This window comes from Phascolarctos cinereus, unplaced genomic scaffold (assembly GCF_003287225.1).
Source record: "Phascolarctos cinereus isolate Bilbo 61053 unplaced genomic scaffold, phaCin_HiC Scaffold_726;HRSCAF=1367, whole genome shotgun sequence".
NCBI lineage: Eukaryota > Metazoa > Chordata > Mammalia > Diprotodontia > Phascolarctidae > Phascolarctos > Phascolarctos cinereus.
The window spans coordinates 185,602,825-185,619,669 of record NW_027556098.1 but is presented as its reverse complement, the minus strand read 5'-3'; the positions used below and the strand labels follow the sequence as shown (position 1 = coordinate 185,619,669).

At 34.7% G+C, this 16,845-nt stretch overlaps 1 protein-coding gene across 1 annotated transcript in view; it reads right to left on the bottom strand.

The window, feature by feature from the left end:
- PGAP1 (post-GPI attachment to proteins inositol deacylase 1) overlaps window positions 1-16,845 on the bottom strand; it is a 98,943-nt gene that overhangs the window by 57,335 nt on the left and 24,763 nt on the right. The window contains exons 6-14 of the mRNA XM_020993603.2: window positions 14,470-14,522; window positions 13,602-13,668; window positions 12,788-12,893; window positions 9,478-9,533; window positions 9,302-9,385; window positions 6,018-6,064; window positions 5,412-5,463; window positions 4,331-4,408; window positions 2,068-2,143 (exon numbers count right to left, since the gene is read on the bottom strand). Of these exons, the coding sequence (XP_020849262.1) occupies window positions 2,068-2,143; window positions 4,331-4,408; window positions 5,412-5,463; window positions 6,018-6,064; window positions 9,302-9,385; window positions 9,478-9,533; window positions 12,788-12,893; window positions 13,602-13,668; window positions 14,470-14,522 (619 nt within the window). The remainder of the gene's footprint in view (window positions 1-2,067; window positions 2,144-4,330; window positions 4,409-5,411; window positions 5,464-6,017; window positions 6,065-9,301; window positions 9,386-9,477; window positions 9,534-12,787; window positions 12,894-13,601; window positions 13,669-14,469; window positions 14,523-16,845) is intronic.

The window sequence follows — 16,845 nt, the reverse complement described above, 5'->3', positions numbered from 1 at the left end:
TTCTATAACATCAGATTCCTGAAATGCCTTCTTCTCCAAACAAGCCCAAACAGTATATGGATGGAGAGAGGAAACTGACTTAGAGATTGCAATAGTGGCTATAAATAAAGGAACATTACTAAGGCACAGATTCGTACAGAAATCAAGGTTTACTGGATAACAGTCTGACAGATTATGTCACAAGTTACATTTCTCAAAGACTAGACTATCATAGGCTGAACATATAAGTGGCTCAAAAATCAGTTCACAGGGGCAAGTATTATTACTCTCATTTTAAAGACAGAGAAATACTCATAGAGTAAATGACTCACTGTTCAGCTGTTTTTCAGTTGTGTTCAACTCTCTGTGACCCCATTAGGGGTTTTCTTAGCAAAGGAGTGATTTGCTATTTCTTTCTCCAGCTCATTTTGCAGATGAGAAGACTGAGGCAAACAGGATTAAGTGACTTGCCCAGGGTCACACAGCTAGTAAGTATCTGAAGCTGAATTTGAACTCACATTTTCCTGACTCCAGGCCCAGCACTCTGTCCACTGTACTTCCTAGGTGCCCTATGCCCAATTCTAGCACCCGTTGAAATCTGGATTACTTTAAGAGAAAGGCAATAACCTTTCAATTTTTCAGAATACTATCATAAGAAGTTTTCAGTAGGAAAAAGAAGAGCTAGGTTGGAGGCTAATTGTACAATATCCTTCTGAATCTAACAGGAATATTTTTTTAAACCAAGGGCATGGATAAACAACTAGACAGCATTTATATTAAAGGCTATTACATTAATTTAGAAATGTAGTTAGCAATTTAGAGAACAGGATAAAGGAATCAGGATAAAATTAAGGAATAAAGATATCATTGGCAAATTGAAGAAAAGCCCAATACGAGCAAGATGAAATTTAGTAGGAATGCAAAATTGTACATATAACTAAAAAATACCAAGAGGAAATAATAAGGGACTGAATGCCTATATATCACCTACTTGTATGTGTAGCCTCTTACTCACATAGTCAAAAAACTACTGCAGGGGATATATGACACTACTGTCAACTCTGTATGGTTCCTTTAAATGTCTTGATTTCTTTGATCTAAGTTTTAGGATTTTTATTTGGGCTAATATCTTTATACTTAACAATTTAGATGTTTTATTCTCTTTTCATTTAAAAGCAAATAATAAGCTAGACTAACTTTTCAATCATATACACACACATAGCTTAAAAACATCAAACATAGATTAATTTTATCAAGTTTAAAAAATTTGGCATGTCATTTTTTGGGGGAAATTATATAATGGGATGCCATAGTCTTATTGAGTTAGTCTTAGTATTTTTCTAAGAAATGAGGCCTAACTTGAAAACAGGATTTTATTTCAACTAGCCCTTTTTTTTCTCACATAGAAAGTAAAGAACATTTTAGAGAAATCTTGGAAAGTTGTGAGGAAAATGAAGATTTCATAAAGGGCCAACATAGCACAAGAACATATGTAAAAACAAAATCAGTTAAAAAAAACCCAAACACCTTTTAATGTAATTTGCAAATCAATGTGATTATTATGGAGGACAGACAATTCTTCCAAAGGCAATTTCAGGGGACTGGCCCACTATGATATATGCGTTCATATTCACAGCCCCTTCTGATATTTACACAGGTAGTAGAAGGAGAACAGGAAGTCAATGAGGAGACCTGGACTCAAGCTTAAGTGCTGTTACTTATGAGCTGTGCAAATCACGTTTTCTCTGAGCCTGTGTTTTCTTACTTGTAAATTGGAATGTTATCAGTCCTACTTATTTTATAGGGTAATATTAGCAACAAATGAAGTTGTATAAGTGAGAACTCTTCATAAAGCACCATACACATGAGAGACATAATTATTATGTTTGCGTTAAACAGTTTTTATGCTGCCTCAGTTAAACAGCAAACAATCTTTAGCACAATACAAGGAAGCAGGGTCCAGTGCCTCTTACTCATCAGAAGGAATCCAGCACACAAGTAAAAGATACTTTGAAACTATAAAATATAAAATAATCTATTACAGATAATCTGTTACAAATAAAAGATTCGCAGAAACAAGATACCTACCAAAAGAAAAGAGATGAGTTACAGGAAGATGAACAGTTCTTAACTCTAATTGAAAAAATTCACAGTCTACAACAAACTGGGGGGAAAAACACACAAAAAAACCTTACTGGTAAAACTAAACTTATAGTAAATGTGATAACCAAGCAAAGAGTCACAAAATAAAATGTAAAACTTTATAAAACTCTGCCTCTAAACAAGTAATATCAATGACACCAATGATTGTTAACTGTCCCAACATAACATCAACATAAGTTGCAAAAAATCTTTTATTAAAGGTGTGCCAACTTTTAAGAAAAGTTGATACAACACATTTCATTTAACTTTCTCTATAAATTAAAGTTATGTTCATTATAAAAGGAGTAACAGCAAAGTCTCTTTAAATAGCAACTCTGCCTATTATTTTTGAGTATTAGCTTATAGATAATCACGTATTTGGCAAACAGGCTCAGAAAGAGGAAAGGGAGAGAATATCAAAAGTACTTTAGGAGCTACTAACAAATGAGGATGAATTATAAATGAACACTGTTTTACTGAAAGTCTTAAGTCAAAAGGAAAATGATTTATACACTCATAAGAAACATCTACTGTGTTTGGTGAGTACAGAACACAAATCATAAAGGTTTTGGCAAACTTATTGTAGCTTAGTTGCGTATGGTTGACCTTATAATTATGGAATATTTCAGGATAACAGTGCTTATTGTAAGATAAAATAAAGTCAGTAAATGGAAAGAAACTAAAGGAACTTCCTAAAGAAAACGAGAAAAAATTGTTGAAATTTGAGGAAAGGCTAGAAAACTATTTAATTCTATCTGAAGTGACACACATTTTGGAAAAGAGGGATCTTACATTCCCCAGTGCACAAGTAGTCAAAGGATATAAACAAGTAAATCTAAAACTGAAAGCTATCAATAACCATATGAAATAATGATCCAAATCAATGATAATTAAAGTAACACAAACTGGAACAATCCTGAAGTTTCACCTCATATCCAGCAAATTGGCAAAGTTGACAAAAGAGAGAAAGAAGCAATGTGGAAGAATTGTAGAAAGATAAGCATATTAATGTACTGTTGGTGGACCTGAGAATCAGTAAAACTATTCTGGAAAATAATTTGGAATTAAGCAAAATTAGCAAATAAGAAGCTAAAATGTTCTTATCTTTTGGCCCAGAGCATATGCTATGCATACACTCCAAGAAAATTGCTCATTAAAAAGAAAGGCTCCCTACATACCAAAATAATTTATATTACCATTTTTTCTTAGTAAAGAACTGAGAACAAAGTCAGAACAACCTGTCAGCTGGGGAATTACTAAAGAAACTGTGGTACATGAATATAAGCGACTATTACTGTGCTGTGAGAAACACTTATGAATACAGAGAAGAACAGACTATATGAACTGATATAAAGTGAAGTAAGAACAGTAAAGTCAACAATAAACACAGGATCTTTTGGATGGAAATGGAAAGAACAGCCACAAAACAATCAAAATGAATGCTGAAAAGTTACAAATAACAAGGTTGGGCCCAAAAAAGAGATATGAAAAAACACTTATGGAGGTTTAGGGGGAAGTGGTAGGACATGGGAATATATTGTGAGATTTTTAAAAATGTAATTGTAGCTTTTGGTGGTATTTTTTTCCTCTTCATTGTTATAGTCCATAAAAGACAACTCACTAAGATGGGGAAGGAAGAGGTATACAAGGGGAAATTTAGGCAATGTAAAAAACAAAAGATATCAATAAAATGTATTTGTAAAAAAAAATTAGTAGTAGTACTAGAAGTAGTAGTAAATAAAGCAGCCTAAACCTAAAAAAAGAAAAGGAAAGTAAAAGAGCACTGTTAGATTAACGCAGCCTAAGAATCCTCTCTGATTTAAGCTAAGTAGAAGACGACAATGAATCTGTTATATTGGGAACTTGGTAGGACTTTAAAACTGAGAATTTTGTTTTCAAACCTTTCTAAGGCAGAAAAATGCAACTGAAAGTTCCCACCTGGACAAGGTTTTTTATCCAAAGTTGAATCAGAATAAAATTGGAATTAATGCTTTTTAATGACTCTAAATAGTGCTCCAAATACACATGGGGCACATCTTGTTATTTGCAAATAAGCAAGGGAAAAATAAATACAATCACCAAATATAATTTTACAAAAATCTATTTTAAAATTTTTATATAACTATCATAAATATACTGAGAATATCTTATTTGTATTAATATTTTTATATTAACAGACAAGTTGAAGATGGCTTAAAATTGTTATTACCTTATTTCCATTAGTAGATGGTACATAAACAACAACATGAGACAATTTTGGATAATCTTGGAGTTTCAACATGAAAGTCTGAAACAAATGAGAAAGGAGTTTCACTCAATTAGGCGCATAATGATTTGATATATGCTATAAAACTTTGCTTTAAATATATATGATTCGTGTTTATAGTTATAACAGAGAATCCAAATTTTATATGGTACTTTATAAAATTCCCTTAATGGAATGTTTAAATTGTCAATAACAATAAAATAACTGGAAATCAAGCTCCCAATAATTATATTTATTGAAGATTCTGAAAATGTCTCCTTTAGGAATTCAAGACCAATAAAGGAGCTTTACCTTTGTGTTCTTTATATTTCATTGCAAGCATGGTAAGTAAATCAAATTAGTAAGTAATTAAATGCAATTTAAAATAACTACATAAAAATTTGACTCATTTGCTATAAATTTTTAAATGTAAAAAAAGTTTTTTTAGAGACTTAATATAAAAATTAAATGGGAATCGTAAATGGGAAAAAAGCCTTTGCAACAAGTTTCTCTGGTAGAGATCTCATATCCAAGCTAAATGGATTCAGCTATATCGCTACTAATTTAACACCGCAAAGAAATCAATGAAAGAGGAAAAGGATCTATATGTACAAAAATATGTAAAGCAGCTCTTTTCAAGGTAGCAAGAATTGGAAATTAAGGGGGCATCCTCTTACTGGGAAATGGCTTAACAAACTGGAGGACTTAATTTTTTTTTTTTTTTAATTTGCTATGGGGGAAGCAGTGGGATGGACAGATTAATTCTTCAAGTGTTTATTAACAGAAAAAAATTAAATCATTAAAATTCGGAAGACTTAAACAGATTTACAGTGAACTGGGAAAATAATAAAAGGAAACTAAAAGAAAACTGCTTCTTATATTCCTTAAGAAAATGCTTCTAAAAGGCTACACTCTACAATAGCAGGAAGTACTTAATACCAAGATAGATTAAAATTACATGTGCCAACAGTTTTTCAAAGTATTTACAAGCATACCGAAATATTTTTTCGCCAGGAAGAACCAAAATTAAAAAGGCATAATTTACCTTCATTGTTGGCAGCAGTTCAGTTTTCCAGGACAGGTCAACACCTTGAGTACTATAAATGAACCATAACAAGGTTGTTATCAGAAGAGATAAATACCTGAAGCTAGATTCTGATCAATATAACAATTGCATATGACAAAAACAAAAGGCAACAACAATTGGTAAACAAACAGCAAGAACAACAAAGAATTAGCAAATAAACCATGGACTGAATTTAAAACTGGTAACATCTGTATACAACCATCATGAATTATATAATTGGTAGCATTTTAAGTTTTATAAAACTCATTATTCCCAACATCCCTGGAGGTAAGTGGTGAAATTACTATAATCCTCATTTAATAGATGAGAAGACTAAAGTTAAGAGACTTTAAGTGACTTGTCTAAAGTCACATAGATATTAAGTGTTGGAATGAAGACTCAAACTCAGGTCATTCTGACTGCAAGTCTGGCACTCTTCCACTATACGTGTAACATTAAATTATTTTAAAACAAAGTCTGATGGTTTTGAATATTTAATTTATGTTGGGGGAAAAACAAATTTTGGTCTTTAAGTGACTCTAAATGGAGACAGTGATACATTTCTAATACAATTAACATACTCACCACATAGAAACACTGTTTATACAGCCATAAATCCAACTATGTCTATCCTGTCAGTTAACACAAAACAAGATAAACTGTTAAATAAAGTTAAAATAAGGACAAAAGCAACATCAACTTTTTAAAGATCCACTAGAGACTAAGTGGAGAAGAAACACAAACAAAGGTGAGGATAGTGTTACTTAGAATTCCACCTGTGATGCCTCCCTTGGGAAGGAGGAAGAAGACAAGGAGGGCAGGAAGCCTAAAGCAACAGGATAATTTATGTATCTTATATGATTTAACAAAGAAAGAAGGGCTTAAATGGCTGGGGGAGGAGGGAGGCGGGAGTAGGAGTAAAGATGTGCTGTGGAACGCTGGAGGGAAAGTTTGGCATTAATGGGACATCAAATTCCTGGATGAGAGTGTCCTTTACACTAATGTCATCTAATCTCCTAAGCAATTTTTCATCCTCAACCTATGAAAGGCATTAAATACAGTTTCCTGATAAATTTTATCAGTATTGCAAGTATGTCATATTTAGTCCTAAAATATATTCAAGCACACTAATGCTGAAGCAATACTCATCAAAACAGGATATGACTGTGCTAGCAATTTAAGAAGACTAGATAATGGAATATTCTATTTCAGTTGCAGAATGAATTTAAGTGGAGTAACCACAAGCAAAAATGATAAAAGAAATGCATGAATAACTTCAAAGAATGTATGATATAATTGTGAACCTCTAGGAAAACTAAGGCAACTGGCAGACTAGAGCAGACGGGCCTGGGATAATCAATGAGGTAGCTTTTTCTAAACAAGATAAGTAAGTCAACTATGAGAATAGAGGCAAATACAAAAATAATAAAAGTCATGCAAAAAGTCATGCAGCCAAAAAATTCAACTAGATTATAAATTTTTTGAGAGCAAAGACTTGTTTTCAAATCCTGACTGTTGTCTTTTAATACCCATGTGACCTTGGGCAAGTCACTTAACTTCCTTAGGCCTCACTTTTCTCATCAGTAAAATATAAGGGCTGAATTAGAGGCAGCCGCAGAAGTCCCTTCCAGTTCTAGACCTATGCACCTATGTGTCTTATTAACATGAAGAATTAATACCTAACCCTAACCCTCAGCATCTACCTCAAGGCCTTATACTTAACACATTAGTTGAATCAGTAACTGAAAATAGGACACTCTTCATATGTGAAAGGTGAAATTGATTGATGGCATATATTAGACTTAAGTTATACTTATGGACAATAAACAAAATGATAATATAGGTGCCTCCTTGCTGGTGAAGAAGCAGAGAAAAAAACATGCATCTGAAATCTCATCCTCTAAAAATACTATTTGTAAAACACAAGTATCTCTAATTTTAAGAAATAGGCATCTAGGACTGATTTGAGAGGTAAGAGGAGAATGAGAGAGAGTAATGTCATGGAAACACAGAGAGGAGAGAACATGTAGGCAGAGAGGGTGGTCAACACTGCCCAATGCAGCAGTGTGATTGAGGAGGAGGACTCCTGAGAAAAGTCTGATTTGGAAATTAAGAGACGACTGGTAACTCTAGAGGGAACAGCCTAAGAGGCAGAGGCTCCCAAAGTGGGAGATACTGCCACCAGGGCACTGGACCAATGGCGGGGTTGGTAACAGCCTCAGCTACAATTGGGGGGCATTGAATAAAAAATAAGGGGGTGGTAAAAGTATAAGGAAAGAAGAAAAGATAAGAAAATTTTGAAAAACTGTTTTTACATGGTTCATCTGTTGTGTAACAGAGTTAAAATCGTAGTGATTACATTATTTTCCGAACAAACACACAAAATGCAAGTTATAACCAATCAGTGGTCATGTCCACCGACCAGTCTTAATAACCAAATGTTGGCAGGTGAGCATGTTGCACATTGTGAGAAGTCCAGCATGCATGGGCAGGAATATATGCGGGTAATGACTTGTTTACAATACATAATGATACATTATGCAATATTGCATCGTCAAAATTTCAATGCAGGAAAAAATCCACAAATTTACAATAAATTATTAAATTTAATATGTGCCATTGTTTAAATAAATTATTTTATGTTTTTTAAAATGGGCAAACTTAAAAAAAACTGCTGAAGGATTAAAGTAAATTTCCAGGGGAGAGCTGAGCAATTTTTTTAAAAAGGGGGTGGTAGGCCAAATAAGTTTGGGAACCTCTGGTCTAAAGGACAGAGCAGAAGCCAGACTGCAAAGGGTTGAGGGAATGAGAGGAAGTGGAGGTAAAAGAAGTGAAGTTTGCTTTTTTCCCCTAGGAATTTGGCTGAAAAAGGAATGAGAGGTAGGATATGATAGTTTGAGGAAATGCAAGGGTCTCTAAAGGTTTTCAAAAGATATGGGTGTGGGGAAGAAACTAGGGCATGTTTGAAGGTAGTAAGCAAGGAGCCAGGAACCAGGTGAGAGACTGAGCATTAGAGAGAGGGAGGAAATGACTGAAGGGATAAGCTGATGGGAAAGGATGGAATTAAGGGTATGTGTAGAGGTGTTAGCCTTGGCAAACAGAAGGGTCACTTCATTTCACATATATATATGTGTACATAAACACACATGTATTTACAGAGAGACTTATACAACTACATATGTGTACGTCTATTATAAAACGTGTTTATTATATAAAAAAGCATGTATGTATACATGTGTGTGCACATGGCAGTAGAATGCTGTGGATACAGTTTCTGGCTTGGAGTCGGAAGATCTGCATTAAAGTCTTATATCTGACACATAGCAGACGTGTGTCCTTGTCACTTCATCTCTCAGTGCTGAAGGCAATTCTTAAATGAATGAATGAATAAAAAAGTACTTAATAAGTGCTTACTATGTGCTAAACACTGTCCTAAACACTGAGGATACAAATACAAATACAAAAGCAATCCCTGCCCTCAAGAAGCTAACATTCTAGAAAGAAAGATAACACATATAAGAGAGTAGCTTTTAGGGGAGGAATCTTTCAGTTTGGAAAATTATAGTGATGGTGAGTAGAGTCAAAAGGGAGTATACTGAAGAATGACATATTTTTCCATGAGCAAAGACAGTTGATATGATTATGGTTCCATAACTAGGAAAGCGATAGAGGGTGGGGTTATTCACATGGGAGCATGGTGGCTAATGAGAAGTCTGAGGAGTCAAATGAAACATGGCTTGAGTTTAGGCCTAGTTGTGAAGCAAAAATTCTGAAATTCTTGACAGTTATGTGTTACATGATTGGCTCTAAAGGATAAACTATCTTTAGCCATTTTAAACTTAAAACATAAGTTAAAGACATTTTCTTACCAACATACTGTTCTGACAGAATACATGGCTGTAGGTTTTTCTGTGATTTGAGAGAGGAAATGCAAAATATATCGCATAAGACTCCTAAAAAATAGAGAGGAAGAAAATCACTATATACAACCACCCTCACAAAGGAGATATTATCTTCATTCTAAAATATTTGTTTAAGTACTTACATTAAAAGCCATAAATGTCCATTTTGTTACTTTCACTGGAACCCATTTAGATGTCCCTAAAGCAGAGAAAATTATTCTCACTTCTGAACGATAAAATCTTAACTGCTTTCCTGCTGGCTGCAGAAGAAACATTTATTCTTCATAATATGACATTAAACAAACTCTACATTCCTGAACATAAGCTATTTAAAACAGGAAATATGGGTTTCCTTCATGTACTCATAACTAACTAGCACCTACATTAATAATTTTAATAACTATATTTGGTCTTGTTCTCACTGTGGAACTATCAACAGAAAGAAAAAAAAGAAAGTATTTATCTTCTTTCATAAAACAAGAAAAATGTGTCCCTTCTAAATCATTTTTGTTACTATCCCTTTTCTTGTCTTCCCCTTTGTGGCCAATGCTTTTTCTAATTTAAAAAGCATTAAGTGACTACTATGTGTAAGACACCACTGGGGATATAAAGACAAAGCAACTATCATGTTTCCCCTAAGTATTCTCTTCTCCAGGCTAAACATGCCCTTTTCCTTTAAACAATCGTTATCTGGCAGGATCTCAACGTCCATCACATTCTGGATGCTTTCAGTATACTCTTTTCTAAAACGTGGTGTCCAGAACTAAATACAATATTGTCAATGTAGTCTGATCAGAGAAAGGCAAAGTTATTTCTCCATTTCTGGATACTCTGTGGCAAAAAAATAGCCTATATTCCAAGTTTCCATTTTACTAGCTCTCTCTTCAGTACTTTGCAATCTCACTTCTTTTTTTTAATTTAATTTTTACTTTTTATTTTTTTGGTCTAGGCAATGGGGTTAAGTGACTTGCCCAGGGTCACACAGCTAGTAAATGTTATGTGTCTGAGGCCGAATTTGAACGCAGGTCCTCTTGAATCCAGGGCCGGTGCTCTATCTACTGCACCACCTAGCTGTTCCCCAGCAATCTCACTTCTTGTCTGCACAACTTTACTGAAACTTGTCTCAAAGGTTACCAAACTCCTCCTAATCACCCAGTTTAATGACCTGTCTTGAGTGAGAAAAGGTGGATCACTGTGTATGTCTTGAAAATTTTTTCTCCTCTTGGCTTCTGAGACATCATCATACATGCTCTGCTGGTTCTGTATTTGTTTATTTACCTGCTCCTCTTCCTTAGCTAGACATCCTCTTCTCTCTCTACCTTGATGACTTCACTAACTCATCTGGATTTAAGTAATTCATTTCCACAGATGACTCACAAATATGCTTTCTCTACCCCTGACCTCTCTTCTAAGCTCCGGACCCAAGTCTTGAACTGCCTCCAAGTTGCCTCTGCCTGGATGTCCCATGTGTATCTCAAACAATGTGTTCTTTCCCCAAAGCTTATTCCTCCTTCTGACTTCACCGTTTCTACCACTGGTACTACTACATGCCCTCAATGAGAAGGGTATACAAAATGTTCACTTAATTTTTTCAATTGGATGAGAAACAAATATTTAATGCATTGGCAAATATGGGTCATGCTTCTCTGACAAACTGCCCTGACAGGCTAAGCTTTTGATATGGTAACAAGATAACAAGATTAAAATTTTCCAAGAAGGCTCAGATCAGCCGGCAGAGAACAAAAATTGCTCTGATAACTCCTTAAGCACAAATTCCAGTTGAAAGAAATGAATTGGCTTTTGAAAATGGAAGGAATGTATCTTAAACATTATACTCAATTGGCAGCCCCTGGCCATAGCTTAGTAACAAGCATGAAATTTGAACGCAGAAACAAAATTTTTGCATTGAATTTGGTGTAGACTTGAGCATTGGCAAGTTGTCTTAGGCTCTTCAGAAAGGATTGAGAGAAAAAGTTCTGTGTGTTAACAGACCACAGAATTCATCTAGCAGAACTTCCGGATAAATCATTGCTCTGTACCAATAACTGTGAGAATGTAGATCTAATTTTACACAGAAACAATTCTGCACCCTGAGGTGGATTTCTTTTTTAAATTTCAAACTTAGTATTTGTGTAAAATCAAGTTTTGAAGCAATCACTATCAAGCCAGGAAAAGAACTGAAGTTTCTAGTAACTCTCTTTTGTAACAAATATTAGTTGTAAAGATTTCACACACCCTCTAAAGTTTAGTAGCCTTTTTATTGTGTATTCATGCACAGTATCTTTATTTATACTAAAGAAGGTACATTATCTTCTTCAGAGCTAAAGTGCTTAAGACATATTTCTGCATGAAAACTCAGGGTCACTTCTCACCCAAGATGATTATTACCTTGGAAAGTGTTTCCTATTCTGGAAATGTGGGAATCTTGAGCTCTTTTCTTATATCATTACTTAAATCTACACCTATTATGTTTATCCTATTAACTCTATTTTTCTTTGAAAATTCATTCTTCAGCTGGTACTAGCTAATCTAAATTTGAACCACAGTTTCTTGGGAAAACACCTTCCTTATTTTGTAATACTGTTGTCAGTAGAAGAAAATTTTCATCCACTATATCTGATAATTTTTTTTCTAATTTCCTGCTTCTATTCCTTCTCTTTTGGCCCCTTACTTGTTTATTATATTAATGTATTGTCCCATGTATATATTATACTAATACACAAAGAGCTGCATGAATGCCACAGTTTCACTATGAACTTTTTAAAGGCTGCAATATATTAAATACTTCTAAGTTCACTCTTCAGTCTTTCCCCTACCTTCCTATCAGATTCTCTTGTCTATTTAAGAATAACTCTATCCTAAGGCCTGATTCCTGACAGGTGAATACCTGCCCAGGACAGCCTGTATCTAGAGAAGTTCCAGTGTGGCTGGGACTCAGTCTCTTTCTAATCTGTTCCACCTTCCCACTGGAGCCTTCCCCCTGTGTGGGAAGCTTTTTTTCACCTTCCTCCCATCTTTCTCAATTCCTCTTAATGTTTTATCTTCCCCTATTAGAATGTAAGCTCCTTGAAAGCAGAGACAATCTTATTTTCTTGTTTTTGTATCTTCACAGCCAGTCACAGAACCTGGAACATAGTAAATGCTTGGTAAGTGTTCTATCATCTATCTACCTACCTATCTATTTACAACTATCTATCTTTATCTACTTATCTATCATCTATCAATCTACATCTGTCTATATCTATCTCTACCTATCTACTTATCTACCCACTTACCTATCATCTATCTATCTACCTATCTACATACACCTCTCTATCTCCCTACCTATCTATCATCTATCTATCTCTCTAATCACCACGGGGTCCTAAACTCTGTTAGGCTATAATGATGGCATTTCCGGATATTGTTCTTAGATTCTACTAAAATATAAAAGATGCTATTCTCATCACCAACCTGTTAAATCAGCAACTATATTGGGAGTTTCCTCAAAAAGCTTTGCTGGATTCTTTACAAAGTGATGATTCAAAACAGACATCTTCTTTTTTGGTTTCATAGTTATCTGAAAAGAAAAATGCAACAATTTTCATGGTTTACATACATGGTATTAAGTCAACCATACTTTAGTAACAGTCTGAAGAGAAAAGTATGTAGCTTGTAGAATTACTATACTCTTAAGTCTCACAAGAGCAGGAAGCTGCTATCCTTCTATTCTTGCTATTGTTGTTTTGTTGTTTTCAGTCATGTCTGACTCTTTGTGACCCCTTTCTGGTGTTTTTTTGGCAAAGATACTGGAGTGGTTGATGTTTGCAATTTCCTTTTCCAGTTCATTTTATAGATGAAGAAACTGAAGCAAACAGGGTTAAGTGATTTGCCTAGGGTCACACAGCTAGTGAGTGTCTAAGGCTGAATTTGAACCCAGGTCTTCTTGACTCCAGGCCTGCTACTCCAACCACTGTACTACCTAGCCACTCCATTTTTGCTATAGAAGGAAAACTCCAAATAGGGTCACAGAGAGTTGAACACAACTGAAAAATAACTTAACCACAAGCTATTAAAGCTTCATATTGTATATTAAGTCGGATATTTTTGATAGTTTTTCCTAAGCCTTGCATTTCTGACATTAATCCTACTTAGTTATGAAGGCTATTATTTCTGTAAGAGTAAAAATACATTATGTATTAAGTCCATAAATCAATAAGGTATAGGAGTCTATTATATCAAAAATTATTTACTGAAATACATATATAATTTACTAACTAACACCTACCTGTTTAGTATCATCATCAATAAGGTCAAAAAAAGCTCTAATTGTAGACAACTGCAATTGTTTACACCTAAAGAAATTGATAAGAAAAATTTTATAAATGAAAAATCTAAAACAGGAAAGCTCTGTGTCATCATATGACTTTGGTTTCAGGAATGACTATAATTCTATCAATTTAAGCATCATTATTATAGCACCTTGTACAGTGGTAGCCAGAGCCTAGGAACATTATTTTGAGTCTCACAGAGAATGCAAACTACCTTGAGTAAATATAAAGAGCAAAAGAAACTCCAACTATCCCATGGGAAAACTTACATGTGGCCCTGGGCCATCCTGGCCCTATGCCTTCTTTGTTCTGTTTCTATATAATATCTGACTTGGGGTTGGTGTAGGAATCTACAACGTTACTTTGTCCTGCTGCCACCCAGGACAACTGGCCTCTTGTAAGTAAACTCTCCCAATTAACCTAATTAACCATAATTAAACCTATTAATATCTAAGCTGGTATAAGCCCCATTTTCTTTGGTACATCTAATCTCTCAGAGGGTATGCCACTCTACAATTGGCAGAATTAGGGCAGAATGATTCTGCCCCCTTACCCACCTGAAAAATTACAAAATGATTTCATAATTTTTATCATACTTACTATATAAGAGTAAATAGATATTGATTATTATCATATCTATTTTAAGGTGAGACGTAGGAGATTTAAGTAACCTTCCCAAATCCCATCTATCAGGTTGCTAAGTCCCTATGTAAAAAAAAAAGCCTTTTGCTGAAGTACACTTCAGTGCACCAAATGGCAAGTGGGAGCCTCACAATATGAATGGCAAAAATGACAGCTGCCTTATTAATTACAGATCTTACTCACCAAACTATAGAAAGATGGTCTGTTGAAGCCCAAGTTCTAGGTACTGCTGTGCTCTAAAGAGAGAGAAAAAAATAAACTCAGACTCCAAAAGAAACACATTTTCAGAGCCTCCAAAATGTTTTACAGGCAAACATTTACATGTATAAGTGACATATTCACTTTACTATACAATGCTATTCCGTTCTGAAATATCATAGTCCTGCAAAGAGAGAATACTGGATCTTAGATTAAGAGCTGGAAAGAACATGAAGGGTCATAGAGTCCAGCTCCCTCATTTTGGAAATGAGAAAACTGAACTCTAGAGAAGTTAAATAACTTGTCTAAGGTCCTAGAGGTGGGATCAGAGGTGGGACCCCAAACAAGATTCCCTGATGCTAAAATCCAGTATTCTTCTCACTGTGCCAGAAGGGCAAAAATATGACTTAACAGTAGTAAAGCATTTCAAGAATAAGCTTTAAAAATCCACCCAACCCAAATGTTACTACTGTGAAGCTCAATGAGCCTTTATTTCTAAGATATCAAAGCTTCTGTAAATCACTACTTACTAAAGTCAATTAATTATCCCTTACATGGCTTTAACAAGAAATCAACTCAGTGTCACCTAAAACATCATAGACATAACTGACATTCAAAGAACACAATTTCAAAAACATGAAGAAAGTTAAAATGACTACAGAAGTGCACAGTGCAGAGCAGTTGGCCAGATGACCTGATGGGTTAGATCTCAGCTAGCAATATAATCAATCTGTGCAAATGGTGCCCTTAAATCTCCTAGAAGATGGAAATGCCTTCAAAATTGTTCCTAACAATACCATAACAATCCTCTTCTTTGTGAAGCCAGGGGAACCAACATGGTGAATGATAAAGTGACTTTCTGCAATATTCTATTCCATATCCTAGGGCTGTGCCTGGCACACTGTAAACAATCGTACTCATTTGGGAATTAGATTTTCACAGCATCCATCTTAGCACCATGTGTACAATAAGTATTCATCACTAGTTCTGACTCAATTCCTAAGAAAGAATTCAGAAAGTACTTCCCATGCAGCAAAACAAAGGCTTACTAAAAATGAGTCATAAAATAATGTAAGTGTATTGTGACAAATGGTTCAAGGGAAGAAACAGTACAAAAGGTTGGGGGGCAGGAAGAGTCTTCTTCCACTGCCTACTATGTATCATTACCAACAGTGCTTTCAGAATCACAGAGTGACCTTTGCCCCTACCATGATCTCTGAGATTTAACAAAGACAGACATATAGGGAATATGCAAAAACTCTACATTTTGTTCATACATGTAAGCATCTGACACTATCTCTAAGCCTTAACCCTACCAGCTACTAAATAAATTAGTGTAGTTAAACTAAGTTAATGTAGTTACAAAGATCACATTAGATGGCCATTTCAGAGCTTGATAACAAACATGACATAAAAAACAATCTCCCTGACCATCTCCATTGTAATGTTGCCACGTGCTTTCTCCCCACTTACAATTCCAGCTCTGAAAACAGTAATCAAAAAACCACTATTATTTTGGTATCTTTCCCAATCTTGCCATATTAGAATGTAAGCCCCCTGAGGGCACAGGTTGTCTTGCTTGCTTGTGTTAGTATGCCCATTACTTATCACAACATCTGGAATAAGGTAAGGGCTTCATAAAAGTTTTTTTCATTTATTTATTCATTCAAATCACCATCATAAAGGATGTAAGGCAAGTATTCTGAAGTGACAGAAGAGAAATAACACAAAACGTGTAAGAACAGCTGCCGTAATACTGGTCTCTACTGAGAGGTGGCATGCTATAATGGAAAGAGCACTGAATGTAGAGCTTAGAACAGATCTGAGCTCAAATTCAGTTTCCTCTGTGACCATGGGCAAGTAATGCTCTTGTTGGATTCATTTCCTCAACTGTAAAATAGAGATAATAAGAGCTGTATCTCTTACGTTACAGAATTGATGCAAGGAGCAAATAAGACAATGTATATAAAATACTTTGTAAATGTTAACATACTATAAAATGTCAGTTCTCATTGTTTTAGAGCTCAAAAGCTGTCAATGTCATCCAGGATCCATTAGCAGTCATTATTTATTCAGGATTTATCATATATTTGGTGTTTATTTCAGAAATGAATATTCATGGAAAAATGCAAAAGGTGATAGGCCATTTTCCTAACTACACAGCATCACACACTGGAAAAAATGCAATTTATCATGCCAGCTTGCTTAAGGAAAGCTTATAAACAGAAAATGCACTCATAAAAAAGAGAAATAAAAGTTCTCTTCTGTAACAAATTGGCAACTGGTACAATAACAGAAAAAGGAGATGAATCAGGAAGATAAAAATGGCCTTCAAAGGGCTATGTGTAAAATGCATTACAA